At 36.2% G+C, this 18,315-nt stretch overlaps 2 protein-coding genes across 2 annotated transcripts; both read left to right on the forward strand.

The window, feature by feature from the left end:
- Positions 1–8,767: 8,767 nt before the first annotated feature.
- LOC110890593 (F-box protein FBW2) lies at positions 8,768–11,298 on the forward strand. The gene is made up of 2 exons (XM_022138204.2): positions 8,768–9,307; positions 10,689–11,298. The coding sequence occupies exons 1-2, from the start codon at positions 8,955–8,957 to the stop codon at positions 11,185–11,187; spliced, it is 852 nt and encodes a 283-aa protein (XP_021993896.1). The 5' UTR covers positions 8,768–8,954; the 3' UTR covers positions 11,188–11,298.
- A 1,546-nt stretch (positions 11,299–12,844) lies between these two features.
- LOC110888480 (dirigent protein 22) lies at positions 12,845–13,513 on the forward strand. The gene has a single exon (XM_022136006.1). It carries the CDS (start codon positions 12,845–12,847, stop codon positions 13,511–13,513), a length of 669 nt encoding a protein of 222 aa, XP_021991698.1.
- Positions 13,514–18,315: the final 4,802 nt, after the last annotated feature.

The following is an 18,315-nucleotide window of genomic DNA, read 5'->3' on the forward strand; positions in this document are numbered from 1 at the left end:
CAACATCAGTATGGCGATCCGTCCTCATACGCTCTTCCTCCTGTACGCACATGGCGACCAGCTCACTCATCGTCCATTTTTCCTTCTGAGTGTTGTAGTTGATCTTAAATGCTTCAAAAGACGAAGGAAGCGAAGTAATGATGAAATGAACAAGGAAACCATCACTGATTTCCATTTCCAGCCCCTTCAGCTTATTGGCCATGTCATTCATCATCATGATGTGCTCGCGAATGCCGCTCCTCCCATCATACTTACTTGTCACTAGCTTGAGAATAAGAGTACTAGCGTGTGCTTTAGACGTCCCCTTGAACTGCGCCTCCACAGAAGCCAAGTAGGTTTTAGCATCTTCAGAATCAGGAATAGCTCCCCTGATAGCATTGCTTATGGACTGCTTCATAAACATGAGACACATGCGGTTACACCTAGTCCACTTTTCATGAAGTATCTGCTCAGCAGCAGTACTCTGAGTGGTAAGGTCCGCTGGCTTATTCTCCCTAAGAGCGTAATCGAAATCCAACAGCCCAAGCGTAAGCATGAGAGCATCCTTCCATGCAGCAAAGTTATCACCAGTCAAAGATGGAATTCCCTGATTGGGCGCTGATAGTGGAAATAAGATGAGCAAGTTATGATACTAAGGAAGAAGTCCTAATGTGATCTATGGGCATGTTAAACTAAGGCAGGCATAAATAATGACCATTTTAGATTATGAAGCTGTGATAATGTCTATTACTAACATCAAAATAATAGACTTAGTTAAAAATTCTACTTAAACGAAAACAAAACAGCTTTGGCCAGAAGTGTAATCATTTAAGCATATGTGCAAAGTGGTTGTAACAAATCAGCATTGGCCAGAAATTGAAACAATCACTTTAGTTATGCACTTGCTAAGTATGCCATCTATGAAAGAATTAAATCAGCTTTGGCCAGATATTAAAACTTTCATGCTTATGATGCACACTTAACATAGCTTTCGTAATACTTGAACGATAAGTAGATGTATCAAGTCAGCTTTGGCCAGAAATGATACATCAGAAGCTCATTCAAGTTAAGCTATTTTGGTTTTGCAAAACATTATCTGATTCTGATTAATTAACTAAATCTTAGTTCACATTAAACAGCCTAAAATAATGAGGTTTCGAGTCAGGTCTCGACTGAGTTATGAGATCTCGAGTCGTGATGAGGTCTCGAGTCGCAACCACGGTCTCGAGTTATGACGTTATGGTCTCGAGTCGCAACCTTTGTCTCGAGTTATGACGTTATGGTCTCGAGTCGCAACCTTTGTCTCAAGTTATGACGTTATGGTCTCGAGTCGAGACCTTTAAACCCTTATGATTTCGAGTCGAGACCTTATGGTCTCGAGTCGAGATCTGTTGGTCTCGAGTTGTGATGGTTTTAATGACCTGATGATTTCGAGTCGAGACCTTATGGTCTCGAGTCGAGACTGATGGTCTCGAGTCATAATCTGATGATCTCGAAGCTTCCTGTCAACAGCTGTTAATTGTGATAACATAACTGAAAATTCGAAATTAAGGGATTTTTTTTTGTGATATTATTTCCTGTTTTAAAATGATCTAATTTTATCAAGTATTTCGTAAATCATAATCTGTTTATCTTTTAAAAGTTTTCGGAAATTTTAGAAGACAAAATCAGATCAAAACAGGAAAAAACACTTAATAATCCGAATCATATTCCAAAATATAACAGAATTTTTCGAATTTTCCTAAGAACATGATGAACCCTAAAAACATAAAATACTTAAACATTCATCCGAAATCTGGAATTTATTTACACATTTAAACATGTTTCTTAAACTGATGATTTCGGAACACTTATAACGAATCAATACATGATCCGTGATTTGTTTAACAGATCCGAGATGAACGTCTCGGATGATAAAACCGAAAATTTTATTATGGTTTTTCAAATCCTGTTTTCCAGTTTTATTCCAGATTTATGGATACAAAACAGAACTGACTAATCAACATATGCTCTGATACCACATGTTGGTTCAGTTCTGTTTATACATGAAGGAAAACAATAAAACATACCTGTCACCGCAGACAGTGCAGAGGAGAATCCAGTGAGAGAAGACGACATGGAGTTCGACATCTTTGTCAAGGTGATCTGGTTCCTCCTTAGGATGCTAACTGATGATGGGGCTAAGAAAAACCGAAAAGGGATATCGGTTTAGGAGAGGAGGCCGAACTTATTGATGTTATGGCTAATGGGGTGTGTGTAATTGTGTAACTGAGTAACCCCTTAACCTCCACATAATTCTCCTTATATAAGCACCCAGGAGGAAACCTAATTAGTTAATAAGGGTAATATGGTCCATCAACAATTACCAACTAATTATCTTAATAGGTTCTAATATATTTTGATCTCTATAATGTAAATGATTATGATAGCTATAGATTAAATATTAATACATAATATATTTAATCTTACAGCTACAAGTTACATGCATATATGAAGTTGGTGGTAGATGTTTACAATTAAGGAACACACCAACTATACTATCATGTTGGATCTCTTGTTCTTGACCTTGATCGTGTTCTTCACTCCATGAAGTTTGGATTATAAATCAAAACTCACTGTTTGGAATATGGAATGCAATTATGTTAAAATGCATCCCAACTTAATTAAGTGCTCAACCCAGATTATGTATATTTTGTCCGTTGAGGTCCAGACTCATAACGACATACAATACGGTGATTTTATATATACTTATATGAGTAAAATGCACAGATAGTCCCTGTGGTTTGTCAAAATAACACCTTTAGTCCATAACTTTTGAAAATTACACTCATGCTCCCTATGGTTTGCTCGGTTGTTACTCGGATAGTCCCTAGAGTGGATGGAGGTTAGTTTTCTCTGTTAAGTGAAAGTAACACCTTTAGTAAAATGCACGGATAGTCCCTGTGGTTTGTCCCTAGAGTGGATGGTGATTTTATATATACTTATACTAGGTTATAACCCCGTGTATTACACGGGTTAAGTAAATAAAAAAATCAAATAGTTAATAACGAAGATTTAACAATGATAAAACGATATTTTTAAGACGGTTTTCTGACATCCAAACAAAATTTTGTGTCATGTATGATCAAAACTTGTGATGGTTGTCAAGTTTATAAATGTGAAAGCATTGGAACCATCGATTAGAAGATAAACTGTATCATCGACTTTCTCACGAGTTTTAACAGTTATGTGAACATACATTTAATAACCCAAATTTTATCTAAATAATAGTGGTCTTAATTTATTAGTTCTAAAAAAATGTTGAAATAGTAAATTACGATTTGGCCCCTGTTGTTATATAACTTTTACCCTTTTAGCCCAAAAAGAATTTTTTAACATCTGAGCCCCCAACGTCTTCTTTTCTAACCATTTTGGCCTCTAACACTAACCCTATCCAGTAAATGTTAGGGGCCAAATGAGTTAGAAAAAAGACGTTAGGGCCAAAAGGATTAGAAAAAAGACGTTGGGGGCTCGGATGTTAAAAAATTCTTTTTTGGGCTAAAAGAGTAAAAGTGATATAACCACAGGGGTCAAAATGGTAATTTACTCTAATTTAAATTATATAATAATTATCTACTGTTAAGGAATTAAGATATAATTTCTAATCTAGTAATTAATATAAATAAATAATAAGATATTTTATGGAACTTTATCCGTAATTTGTTAAATGTTTGAAACATATTAAATTTAATAATAATTATGTAAAATTAATGATGGTCTAAAATAATGACAAGTGTCCATTTATTGGTTTCTTTTATTATATAATATAGATGAGTAAAATGCACGGATAGTCCCTGTGGTTTGTCAAAATAACACCTTTAGTCCCCAACTTTTGAAAATTACACTCATGCTCCCTGTGGTTTGCTCGGTTGTTACTCGGATAGTTCCTAGAGTGAATGGAGGTTAGTTTTCTCTGTTAAGTGAAAGTAAAATGACTAAAATGCCCTTATCATTCACCACCCCTCCTTTTTCTCTCTCCTTTCTCGTTCACACCAGAATTCCACTACTACCATAAAACCTCCACCACCTCCAACCTCCTAACACCACTATCGGTTACAGGAGGTTGTAAAGAGCAGCGTCAAACACCGTCAATTACAGTTGGAGATGTTGATATTGTGGTTTCTGGAATGTTGTACACATCTGGCCGTACATGGATTAGGAGGTATTTTGGAGTACAAACATCATACAAGACGCTCTCCGTCTAATTCGACGGTTACAGGTGCTTCGCTGTCAAATTTATCCGGCAATCTCACTTAATCGCCTCCGGTGTATAACTTCACCGGAAATTACACGTTTCTGTTTCCGGTGGCGATAGAGTCTCCGTTCTCTTCACATCAATCGCAAAATCAGACGGTGACGCCTGATGTGTTACAAAATCAGGTGCCGATTCGATTCGAATCTTTTGAGGTTATGGCGGATGAGTGTATGCGAAGAGGTAAGTTGTTAGAGGTGAGATCTGATGGTGAGTATAGCGGTTTAGAGGTGACTGATTTGAGCGGTAATCATGTGCAGCAGTTAGTTATGGAGGATAATGAAACCCTAGATTGCTGGAGGGTGAACGAGAGAGGAGAGAAAGAAAAGGGAGGGGGTGGTGAATGATAAGGGCATTTTAGCCATTTCACTTTAACTTAACAGAGAAAACTAACCTTCATCTACTCTAGGGACTATCTGAGTAACAACCGAGCAAACCACAGGGAGCATGGGTGTAATTTTTAAAAATTGGGGACTAAAGGTGTTATTTTGACAAACCACAGGGAGTATCCGTGCATTTTACTCTACTTATATAGTTTAAAAATTTGTCATTTATTGTTTTGTTATTTTAAGAAATTATGTCTCAAGAATCATATGAAAATAGAAAAAAAAAAAAAAAAAAGAATATGGGAGGTTCCAGATTTATACTTGGGCAAGAGGGAGTAGTTTAGGTTTATTGGTGTAAAAGTAAAGTATATGTAGGGTAAAGTTCTTGTACAAATAATCTTAAGATACTAAACATACAAATTGAAGGAAAACTCAAAAAGACAAGGTGGCATTTTTGTAATTATCAATAACTATCAAAGTTACTCTACAAATATACCTAAAAAAACTTAACCACTCCCCCCACCCCCAAAAAAAACCTAAACCCCCCACCCCCACCCCCCAAAAACCTAAAAAAAACCTACCCCCCCCACCCCCCAAAAACCTAAAAAAAACCTAACCCCCCCCACCCCCCCCCCCCCCAAAAAAACCTAAAAAAAAACCTACCCCCCCCACCCCCAAAAACCTAAAAAAACCTAACCCCCCCCCCCCACCCAAGCTAAAATGCTAAAAACTAAACCCCCCAAAAAACCTAAAAAATCTAAAAAAATAAAAAAAAAAACACACAAATTATTTTATTTTATTTTTTTAACATTTTTTATTAAAAAATCGCTACTTTTAGTAGCAGCCAAAAAATTTTTTTTTTTTTTTTTTTTTTTGCTAACGAAATGTAGCGAGTTTTTAATAAAAAATGTTAAAAAAAAATTGTGTTTTTTTAGGTATTTTTGGTTGTAACTTTTATAGTTGGTGGTAATTACAAAAATGCCACCTTGTCTTTTTGGGTTTTCCTTCAATTTGTATGTTTAATATGTTAAGATTATTTGTATTTGATCTTTTGCCAGTATATGTAATGTAACATTTGCCACTAGAAAAAAAAAATAAATAATACTGAGACTGAGATAATTCTTTGATACGAGAGTGGGCTATGATAAAATTATTCACAAGTAGTCCCAGACAGGGGAGGAGCTTAGAGGAGGCCGGATTGGGTCTCGGCCCGTGTGATTTTTTCGCCCAATAGTGTTAAATTTCAGGTTTTCGAGAATTTTTTAAATGTGTATTGGTTCGGCCCAGGGTGATTTTATCTCCAAAAAACATCGGCCCATGCTGAGTTTTAGGTCAAGATTCGCCACTGGTCCCAGAGTTCATGATCAGCTCACTAATGTAAGCAAATACACCTTATAGAGCTTGACAAAGCTTTGAATGTAGAGCATTCTTATCAAATACTTAAGAAACTGGCTTGCGAAATTGCGGGTTGGGAATATTTTAGCACTAAATAAACTAAAGAATTCATGGATAGAAACTTAATTCAGTACATCTCAAACTTATTTTTGAAGCTCTTTTTTCTCCTCTAGATTTTCTTTATAAGGTTCTTTTTTTTTTTAATATGTGTATTCAAAGCAGAACATATGACATAGCTACCCTAAATAGCAACATTGATTTGGTGTTGCTTACATTGTTGCAAAATGCATGCCCGACCTTCTCACTCATAGAACTCGATACGTTTTCTATGGTACACTCTTTAGTATTCTTTTCAACCGCCTTAAAATCTATTGGTCAAAACCTCCTACAACACCAAATTATTTCTATATATGTAGAGCATATGAATATTTAGTTTTGTTAAAAGATGGATTTGCCAGAGTAGATAAGTGATAATAGCGTTACATAATAGGATGTCACTAAACTCTTAATAAAATCCATTTTTTTGTTAATAACGAAGATGCCATGTGTCTTCTGATCTTGAGTTCTTTAAGCCCTCTCATTCTTAACTCTAATGACTATCATTTGCATGGCTGATCATAGCTTGACTTTGTATCAACCCGGTGATTGACTCATAAATTTTCAATTATTTTTTTGCCCTTTAGTTGTATTTTTATGATTATTATAGTAGATTGTAAATCTTTTAATTATCCTAACTAATGTTTTAAAAACCAGTTTTTAAGTCATACCAGGTTGGCCTCTAAAATGGTTTAACCTGTTGAACAGGGTTGTATCGGGCGTTTGAACCGGGTTACTAGTTAACCCTATAAATTCCATAAAATACAAGTTCATCTAAAAAACAATCCAATCTCAACTAGAATTTATGTAACTTATCATAGTTTTATCTAAAAACAACTATTTTTTATTGTAAACTATTAAGCATTTAAGAATATTTTTATTAGTTATAAACAATATTGCATTGCGAGGTAAGTAACAATTTCAACAACGATGAAATTTTGGAATAGAAGACACTAGATTAATTACCGGAAATATGAAAGATCAATATTACCTTAATATTGTATTTTATTAAAATTAAGAAATCAAATATTAAGATAATGCAAAATGGTACAATGTTTTGAATCGGTAGAACCAGATTTACCGCCGGTAAATAAGACATACAGTATTCGGGTTTTATCGGCCTTTATCGTACCGCACTCGTGTTCGATATTCGATTTAACCGGTATAACCGGCCAGTTCGTACCGTTATTTAAAACATTGATCCTAACGTATACATGACAATTTTCTTATTAAAAGATTTGCATTTTTATGCGTTTACGTGTATAGATTGTAAATCTTTCAAGTGTTTTTATAATATGTTAATCTTCAAACGCTTTTGTCTTATTTAAAAAATATAAATTTAACTTACAGGCTAGTTACTTTTGGCCACAACCCAGTTTAGTCCCTTACTTCTTTTGAATTGGTTTAATCCTTAGAACTTAATAATAACTAGTATTTAGGACCAACGTTTTGTGGCGGAATCGGTAAATCGAACAAAAAGTATACGTAAAAACGTCGAACCATGCACTTGCGTTGTCGCGTGTTAACTCCCAAAAAATTGACCGAAACATAAAACGTAGAAAATAATAATTAATTCGACTTAGGACTTATTTATTTATGTGGTCTACATAAAAAACTGGATATTAATTTTTGTCTTAATTTATAAAATTTAAAACTTCCTTCACCTTAACAGAAAAAATAAATTGAGTTAGTGGTTTGGATGAAAATTTTTAAAAATTATATGACAAAACTATTAATTTTTTTTATAAAAAGTGCATGTATATTTTGTTTTATATATATGTGACAAAATTAATTAAATAAAAGAAATTAAAAAGAATTTGAGTAAATTGTCAAAATCGTCCCTGAGGTTATATATTTGCCAATTTCATTCAAATATCCTTCAACTTAACTTAAAAAGTAAATCAAGTTAGTGGTTTGGATGAAAATGACAAAAAATATCAAAGGTGAAGGGCTATTTGGCACAAAAAAATCATTTTGTATGAAACTATCAAATAGGGCTAAAGCCCTGAGACGATTTTTACAATTTTAGCATTTTTTTTTGAATGACCAACTAAATCAAAAGATAAGAATTATGGGATACTCTCTATCAACTTAACTTAAAAAGTAAACTAAGTTAGTGTTTAGCATTTATATTGTGGGATAGAAAGCATGGGTTAATGATCCTTGTTTGGTGGTTGTCGTTTTATTTTGTTTGTTGTTGAGTTTTTATATAAAAGTTTTGTTGGCTGTTAAAAAGAAAGTAAAAACAAACAATTTTCTTTTTGAGTAAACTGCCATTTTGGTCCCTGAGGTTTGGTTACTTTTGCCACTTTAGTTCAAAACTCAAACCTTTTGCATTTGAGTCCCTGTGGTTTCAGATTTATTGCCATTTTGGTCCAAAAATGAAATCAGGTCATACTTGTCTTATAAAATTCTGTAATTTTGTCATTTTCCTTAAGGGCAAATCAGGTCATATTTGTCTTATAAAATATGGTATTTATTTATAAAAAAAGAAATGATCATTTTGCCCTTACGGAAAATGACAAACTAACAGGATTTTATAAGATAAATATGACCTCATTTATTTTTGGACCAAAATGGCAATAAAACTGAAACCACAGGGACCTAGATGCAAAAAGTTTGAGTTTTGGACTAAAGTGTCAAAATTAACCAAACCACAGGGACCAAAATGGGAGGTTACTCTTTCTTTTTTTACGAAAGAAGATAAAATTTCTCATTCCCAGTCGTCGGATCAAAACGCAAACGCCACGTGTCAAAAACCCATTACTCTCTCTCTCTGTCTCTCTGTCATCAAAAAAACTGACGAAACCAAACGATCAGGGTTTGTCACTTTTTTGGGTTTTGCATACGCAAAAATTCAGCAAAAAATGAGCAAGAAAACGGTGGTGGCACCGGCGGATGAAGATCCGGTGGCGGTGGTGGCGGAAGAATGGCGGAATTGGGACGGTTTAAACCCGGAGATTCTGGGTCTTATATTTGTAAGAATACCGGTTGAAGAAATGGTGAGCATTGTGCCTTTGGTTTGTAAGGGTTGGATGGAAGTGGTGTACGGGCCGTACTGCTGGTCCGAGGTTGATCTGGAGGCGTGGTGTCGCCGTCGGAACGACGGTCATGCGGTGGATATGGTGGTGAAGAAGGTGGTAAGGAGGAGTAAGTTTAGGGTTCAACGGTTGTGTGTTTATGGCATGGGAGAGAAAGGGTGGTTCCATGTGGCTTATTGGTGAGTAAGATGTGTTTGTTAATTTGTTTTTGGCTTTAGTTGTTGGTATTGTTTTTTGTGTTGGAATATAGTTTGTTTTTGGTTTGTGTTATATGTTCTTATTTCATGATCAGGTACTAAATGTACGCATTCTTTCTAATGGTTAATGTTTTATGTGTGTTTAAACGGGTTGGGCCGGGTTGGAAGGGCTAAACTTGTATGTGTGCTCATACGGGTCGGGTCTGAAGGGGTAAACTTTTATGTGCGTTGGCCGGGTTGGAAGGGGTGATCTCTTGTGTGTGTTCAAACAGGTCGGGTTGGGAGGGGTGATCTTTTATGTGTGTTCAAACGGGTCGGGTTGAATGGGTTGATCTTTTATGTGTGTTTAAATGGGTTGAATGGGTGATCTTTTCTGTCTGTTTAAATGGGTCGGGTAGGAAAGGGTGTAATCTTTAGCTTGTGTTCAGACAGGTTGGGTCAGAAATGCTGTAATCTTTTATGTGTGTTCAAACGGGTCAGACTGAAGGATAATATGTTGTGTGCGTTCAGACGGGTTGGGTCAGAAATGCTGTAATCTTTTATGTGTGTTCAAACGGGTCAGACTGAAGGATAATATGTTGTGTGCGTTCAGACGGGTTGGGTCGGAGGGGGTAATCTATTAAGTGTGTTCAGAGTTCAGACGGGTTGGGTTAGAAGGGGTAACTTTTTATATGTGTTCAGACGGTTCGGTTGAAAGGGGTGATATTTTTTTATTTTTTTTAATTCTATATATGTGTTCAAACAGGTTGGATTATAAGGGGTGATCTTTTATGTGTGTTCAAATGGGTTGGGTCAGAAGCGTAATCATTTTTTTTTTTAAATTTGTATGTGTTCAAATGAGTTGGATCGAAAAGGGTGATCTTTTATATGTGTTCTAACAGGTCGGGTCGGATCTCAGGGGTGATCTTTTTGTGTGTTCAAATGGGTCGGGGTTGGAAGAGGTAATCTTATATGTGTGTTGAAACAGGTTAAGTTGGAAGGGGTAATTTTTTATATGTTTTAAACGGGTCGGACAGGAAGAGATAATCTTTAATGTGTGTTCAAACGGGTCGGATCTGAAGGGGTAATCTTTTATGTGTGTTCAAACGGGTCGGATTAGGTTAGATTGACTTATCCACTTTTTTTTTAGTTTCATAAACATGGTAACTAAACAGGATTATAAAATCTATATTGTTCAGTGAGTTTAAAATATACATAGTTTCCTTTTAGCTAAGTTTACAGTTTTACTTCATTTGAGTATTGCCGACAAAATACAACTGTAACCGACCCGTTAATAATTAAGTTAAAGTTGACCCATGTGATTCTGAACTCAAAACTGTGTATTTGACCATTGAAACCGTCCCATGTTATGACTTTTTTTCAGTGGAAATTTTCTGAAAGTGCTGCAAATGCCGATGACTGATATCACTGACAAACTCGTATCGAAGCACATAAAGCCACTGCCAAATCTCACCGTCTTGGATGTGAGCCATTGCGTCAACATCACAAGCGAAGGCCTTAAAACATTCGGTCACCAATGCAAGTCGTTGCTTCACTTGAAAAGAAACATGCCTGCATTCGAAGACCAGTTGCCTGATGATTCTGAAGCCAAAGCCATAGCCGAGACCATGCCACATCTGCAGCATATTGAGCTTTGTTTCGGTCGGTTTGGTGATTCGGGTGTTTCCGAAATCCTCGCAAAATGTAAGGCGCTCACTCATCTTGTCATTCAAGGGAGTTGGAATGTGGAGTTGAACGGTGATCTTGCTGAGATATGTGAACGACTCCAGCATTTTCATAGCCCGTGGGTTGATGATGATCATCGGTTCTCTGACATGAGCGAATGCAGTGATGCGAATTTCACAGATTCCGATTCAGATTGATTTGGTTGCTTTGGATGATATTAATATATTATGATGTTGAGATTGTTATATATTATGGGCTAATATATTTTAATTGATAAAAAGATTTCAAGTGCTTTTCTTTGCAAAATATTTTAATGTCCACTGGTTTAGGGATATGTTGTTCTGTTGAAATGTTTAAAGTGGCTCATTGGTTATTTGTATATGTGTTTTTGGTCGCTTATTTTGTTTAGATTTAGATGAAATTTCAGTATGGCATGATACAAGTAACGAAACGGGGCTGGAACTCACCACGTATGGTGTTTACGGTTCGAAGTTTCAAAGCAAAACCAAACCAAACTGTTAAATTGTCAAAACGGCCAAACCGGCTGATTCGCTTTGGTCTATACTCTTTGGTAAGTTTCATTGAGTTTTTGGTTGGTTTATGTTCTTCAGATTGAGATTTTGAAGACCTGGGCTTATAGCTCAACGGTCATGGGAAGTGATGGAAGACCACTGGCCGAAAGGTCACCGGTTCGATTCCTGATTCTGACCGGGTTTTACCGGTCCTGCACTGTCGTGCCTTCGGGCGGGTGTAGGGTCGGGTTTTCTCCGGAACTGGTAGCTTGGTGGGCTAGGGGCTTCGTGCGTGTGGAATAGAGGCCACCGCGGGTTGCCTTTCAGCCATTGGGTGCCGCGTACGAAGTACTCGGCGTTTATTATGTTGGCGGTTTTAAAAAAAGATTGAGATTTTGAAGGATGTGTTGCTTTGAATGTGCATTTATGATTTTGATGCTTGTAACATTTATATCACATTAAAAGGTTTGCAATTTTATATGCCTTTCTATTTTTTATGTGTTTTCAATTTTTCATAGTATTTTACTACATATATAGTATACATTTAACGTCTTTATGAATTAGCTTAATCCTTCAAAATTAATAACAATAAATATCTATAATATAATTAGTTAACAGATTACATTATATTTAATAATTTTTTAGACAAACTATAACATCTTTATATACAAGTTTATTGTTGGTAAGACCTCGATTAACTTTCACCCTTTGTATATGTTTGATTTTCAAAAAGCCTATTTACTTTTTAGGTTTGATTTTAAGAGACAATGATAGATATGATAAGGGTTATAAATCATGGTGCTAGTTGATGGTGGATCTTGGGGATGAAATGATATGTTAATGGTCCTAGGGCTGTTCGGCGAACCGAGCCGTTATTAACTCGACTTAAGCTTTTTTAGAAGAATTTTACTTTAAACTCCTTTAAGTTGGATTAGGGAATAACAAAGAATTTCTTCTAAGTCGAGTTAATTTTAGAAGAAATAACGGCTTTGTTAAGAGCCGTTACTAACTCTTTGATTAGGGAATAAGAATTTTAGAAGAAACTCTTTGTTTAGTCATTGATATTTCCACTTATACTTCTAAAAAAACAACTGTCATTTAACTATTCAAGTGTTGTTTTCTTTATTAAGACAAGACATATCAACAAACTCTTTGCTTAAGCTTTAATCGAAAGCAAACATCACATACCTAACTTGACCACCACCAGCTAAATAAAGTTGACCTTGATAACAAAACAATTCACATTTCGTAAACTCTTTAAACCCTAAACCCTGAACTCTAAACTATAATCCTATAAAACCATCTCCCACTCCTACTTTCTAAACCAACCATACCCAAAACAATGGCTTCTCTTCTCAAGAACACACTCACAATCACCTTCTACTTCATACTCTCTTCATCCCTTTTGCATCTCTCTAATGGAGCATACTCCGAGGATGTTTCGAAAGCTTCATCGATGATAAGAGTGGAGAAAACGACGCACCTCCATTTCTTCTTCCACGATCTCCACAGCGGTAAAAGTCCAACGGCAATCAAGATCATTGGAATCCCAAATTCTGGCGGGTTTGGTGACGTGTATGTGATGGATAACGCATTGACCGAACACCAAGAGGCGACGTCGGATGTGGTTGGACGAGCACAAGGAATGTATACATTTGCAGCCCAGAATCAACCAGTATTTCTTATGGTGCTAACTTTTGAGTTCACTCAAGGAGAGTTCAGTGGAAGTAGTCTTAGTGTGCTAGGGCGGAATCCGATCATGGATGATGTGAGGGAGATGCCGATAATAGGCGGAAGTGGGCAGTTTCGGTATGCCAACGGGTACGCTTTAGCTCATACGGTTTGGGCTGATCCAACCACGAGTGATGCCATTGTTGAATACAATGTTTATGTGAAACATTACAATAATGGAGAAGTCGCCGCAAGCTCTACTCCCTCTCCTGCTGCGCGTTCGCGCTTTCTCTCTCTTCTTTCTCTTTTTCTCTTCTCTTCTCTCTTTTTAATGTATTAAAACGTCAAAAAAGAAAGATGAACGGTGAATGATGAGTATAACATAGGTTGAAAGGTGGGGACGAATGATAAAGAAGAGTGATGATGTGGTGTTGAGGTGACACGTAATGGTGAAGAATGGCGAATGAGGAGTATAACACATGCTCTATGACAAAGCATAGAGATCTTGAGCTCGTCCCACGACTTTTGACCGGGCTTGGTGTTTCGGGTCAAAGGTCAATGGGTCACTGGTCTTTGCTGTTGTGCAAACTGATTTTTTTGTTGTTGTGATTATTACAATAAGAAAGGTGATTTGAACACCATTAAATTGACCTAGAGAGCATAAGATTCATTAGATAAAAACAATGCAATGTCTAAGAAATAATAAATAAATAGTTTTAATGATATATAAAAGGGACTAGCTTTGTTTGTAAGGTTTAGGCCTTGAGCGTATTGTACCAGGATTCTAAAATAATTGCTTTTTTTATATATTAAACAATAATTGTAGTACACTAGTTACTTATTGTTTCAAGTTGAATACTCTTTATTAATTGTTTAGTAATCCGGTATACCAGAGAATAAAGTTTCTTTTGACTATGTGATTTCTCTTGTGACGTTTTAACAACCAACCACACAACAAACACAAGTTTGTTGAGATATCAAATCAATGACATGATCAAAGCAATATTTGACTATTTTTTATTCTATCAATAAATGCTGATCATTGTGCCAACAAAACTGTTAACGATAATCTGTTTATTAATTGATGATTCCTGGTTTAGCAAGAGAGCACCAATCTGTGTTTGTTTTGTTGTCGTCACGAAAGGGCTTTGTGTTAGAGAAGAACGGAAGAGGGTTATTCTATGTATATGTTTTCCAAAGGGCAAATGGCCCCTGGTACATGTAGGCAGGGTCCTCTTTAAGAATTTTGGTTGCATACAGGACGTACATATAGAAAAAAGGGGTCCTAAACATAAATTATATACTATCAATTTGAAACATCTTAGTGCATGGTGGATTTGTACATATTGCTTAGTGAGTTTTTTTTTGCATATAGTTGTGTTGTACATGATTTGAAACATGTTAGTGCATAGTGGGTTTGTACATGTTGCTTAATGAGTTTTTTTATGCATAGTTGTGTTGTATATGATCTTAGTAAGTTTTTTTTTTTTTTTTTTTGCATAGTTGTGTAGTGTTGTACATGATGCTTAGTGTGTATAAATTTGTAAAATAAGTTATATACTATCAATCAATTTGAGACATGTTAGTGCATATGTGGTTTGTACCACATGTTTATTAGTTTGTTTATATTGTATTGAGTTGTATCATGTGCTTAATTTGTAGTATTTTTTCTGGGTATTAACTTTGGGTTTTGTTTTGTTTGGCTTCAAAACTATCAATTTGAAACGTGTTGATTCAGGTCAAATATAATATGTTTGTTTGCTTATTTATGTATGTTTCGTAAAAAAATTCGAACTAAGTGGTGTCAAATTATGGTTTCTTTTTTTCCCTATTTTAGAAAGCTCTAATTGATCCCTTTTGATTACACGTGTCAATTTTTCCTTCATACTAGTTACGTTTTCTATGTATGAGTTGGGTCACATATAATACGTTATTAATTTGATTTACTTTATGTTTTGATCCAATCACAATGCCCATGCATGTTGCATTTAGTTCAATTGGATACGTCAAAACGTGTGTTTTCATATAGTTAATGCATTACATAACGTTTGGACTAATCCATTCAATGTTTACAGTACCCGTTGCGCAACGCGTGCGGATCTTGATGCTAGTTTATATATAAAAAGATGAAGAAAAAGAATGAGAAATATGAATGGGAAAATAATATGTGGAGGTGAAGATTAACTTTTTGTGGTTTACCAATAATCACAAAAGAGGGTTGTAAATCATTAAGGTATATAGTATTGTTAATATGTTCATCCTTATGACTAATAAAAAGGGGGATATTTTTTCGGAAAACAAGGATTAAGAAAAGATTATTATAATTTGATTAAATCCCATAAGATGTTTATTTTGATTAGTCTTGAATTTATAAGTTGTGTTAATGGTTGCTGATTAAGGATGCGCACATACTCTATGTCACTTTAACACTTAGTGATTCACAAAGCATTAAGATCCCATCATACAAAAGACTTATCAGGTGCCATGATCAAATGATGAATCAAGACTATAATGATCAAGTTGGGAAATGAATTGCAAATCATCTAGAACAACAATCATCAAGTACAACAAATCACCAATTGCAACATATTGGAAAAAATTATTTCCAAGAAAGAAAACCATTAAAAGTAGGCTTATTTTGATACTAAAAACATGTATATTTATATGCATATCAGAGTTCTTAAAGACATAGTGGGTTCTACATGCTCTTTGGCTTGCTCAACATAGTCATGCTTTTTGAGATCAAAGTTTGAACCCATGTTACTTGATCATAATCATTTGGATACTTGGTTACAACCAATAAATTTTCCTTTAGTTTTGATCAAGGGATCAAGAGGTCCAAAATCAGGGAACTCGGTGCCTACTCAGTTTAATGGCCAGGATTTGTTTGACTCACTCCAAGATTTTAGAATCCCTAGTGATTTGTATGACCGGAATCAAGAACTTATTCCCAGAAATTATGTAGAAAAAAGGTGGAAACTGAATGCAGGTTGTTAATGAAAATCAACTCAACTCAACTTCAACTCTCACAAGTTAAAGAAGCATGATGGTATAGACTTTACATTGTCCCTATTCCAAGTAAAGGGTTGTTCTCAAAACTTGGGACTAATTAGCTTTCGGAGGGTATTTCTGGTAGTTCACCTCGTGTGTCTTTCAGCAGCTAAAAGCAGTAAAATAATGAATTCTACATGGGAAATGATCAGCTCATTATAAACTGTTTTGTATAAGTCAGAACTTGGTATGTGGATGGCTAATGGTCATGGCATGACCAATTTAAACACAAGTTCACATGCTAGAAAGGAAATGGAACCACCGAAAGCCACCAAGAAATACGCTAAGCTAGGGACTCGATCACAACCTAAAGACTGCAAGAAGATCTTGGACCAGATGGTTCTTAATGGTGATAAGGTGAGACAATTTAAAACAAAAAAAAACAAGTTTTTGAAACATATTTTCTTGAATTAATCATGAAATCTTCAAATATTGCATCATAAATCATAATGATGGTTTTCTATTGGAGGAGCCCTATCCCACATCGAAAGAATAAGACCTTCCGGTTGTATTAATAAGATCTTGGGTTACTCCCTCTATCACCAATTGTTTTTAGAGTGGAACCCCATAGACTTCAATATGGTATCAGTATGTCAGCTCTGGTTAAGGCCACGTGTACACCTCTTGATAGACCGGGTTACACGTGCGAGAGGGTATTGGAGGAGCCCTATCCCACATCGAAAGAATAAGACCTTCCGGTTGTATTAATAAGATCTTGGGTTACTCCCTCTACCACCAATTGGTTTTAGAGTGGAACCCCATAACTTCAATATTTTCACATATGAGACAACCATCCAAACTAAGACGGTAGAGCTTTATCTTTATTATCTTTGTTTCTATTCTTATTCTTAGCATATATGGATACCCATTTTTTGTATAAACTTTAAAGTTTCCGTTTGTTTTTGTTTTATTCACAGGAAAAATGTATAATACATGGACCATGGGATGGTTTACACGGTAGATAATAGGTTTATAAGCTTCAAGGCTTTACTAAAAAGATAAAGATATGTGTTTGACACGAAGATGTTAACGGGTCAAATAGGAAACAGTCATACGGGTCAAGTGTCATACTTTTTCCGTTAGTTTACACACACACACTTATACATATAACTATGAGCTATAAACTTAGTTTTAGTATAACTATGGACAATAAACTTGGTTTTAATTACCAGTGGCGAAGTTTGACCCGAATGACAGGGGGGTCGAAAACGTATATACCAAAAAATTTCTATAGAACCGGGGGGTCGAAAACTTATATACCCAAAAATTTCTATACGAAAACTACATATATAACACTACTGAGCGAAAAGTTCGGGGGGTCAGGCGCCCCTCCCCGCCCCTTCTATACTTCGCCCCTGTTTACGCTTTATACATGATTTTCAGATGACTATAACATGCATAACTGGATATGGAATCAATGAGGCTGAACATTTTGTCAAATGTGATAAAATTGTATTCTACTCTTAGGCTACAGGGTGTGGTATAAAGCCCTTAGGGGCTTTATCACGTCACCTTACCGTTACATCACACAGGGGGTTTTAATCTCCTTCCTTTAACTTGCAGGGTGTTGTTTAAAGCCCCCCCCCCCTTTAAACTATAGCGCCCCCCTTTAAACCAAACTCACATCGATTCCCTCCAATTCTGCTCGTTAGCATGATGGCGGAAGGGCCATAGCCCCCCCCACCCCCACAACCACCGCGGTCTGGTCCATGGCGCCCCGGGGCGCTAAAATCGCTGAGGTGACGTTAAGCCACCCCCTGGCCTTATTGTTAGGCCGAAGGGTGTGGTGGCGCTACCAGGCCACATCAGCTGCCATAGCGCCGCTATGGCGCCACCATCCCACACCGCCCAAATCAATCCGGGGTCGCTATAGTTGGCTCGCGAAGATGGTAACGCCAAGGTTGAACAATTCAGGTGGGGCCCACTAGTGTTAGTCCAATCAAATTTTTTTTTTTTTATTTTGTTTAATAGGGGGCGCAATCCACACCCTGCAAATTAAAGGGGGGCTTCATAGCTGACGTGGATCCTACGTGGCCTGATAAAGCCCCTAGGGGGCTCCAACCACACCCTCCAGCCTTATAGGCAAAGCAA

The sequence above is a fragment of the Helianthus annuus genome, chromosome 11 (genome assembly GCF_002127325.2).
Source record: "Helianthus annuus cultivar XRQ/B chromosome 11, HanXRQr2.0-SUNRISE, whole genome shotgun sequence".
Classification (NCBI taxonomy): Eukaryota; Viridiplantae; Streptophyta; class Magnoliopsida; order Asterales; family Asteraceae; genus Helianthus; species Helianthus annuus.

Bases quoted from the DNA above. Each gene is read 5' to 3' on its own strand.
- LOC110888480 (XM_022136006.1), top strand. From the start codon at position 12,845: ATGGCTTCTCTTCTCAAGAACACACTCACAATCACCTTCTACTTCATA.
- LOC110890593 (XM_022138204.2), top strand. From the start codon at position 8,955: ATGAGCAAGAAAACGGTGGTGGCACCGGCGGATGAAGATCCGGTGGCG. The intron at 9,308-10,688 runs GTGAGTAAGATG...ACTTTTTTTCAG, and splicing joins TGGTTCCATGTGGCTTATTG to TGGAAATTTTCTGAAAGTGC.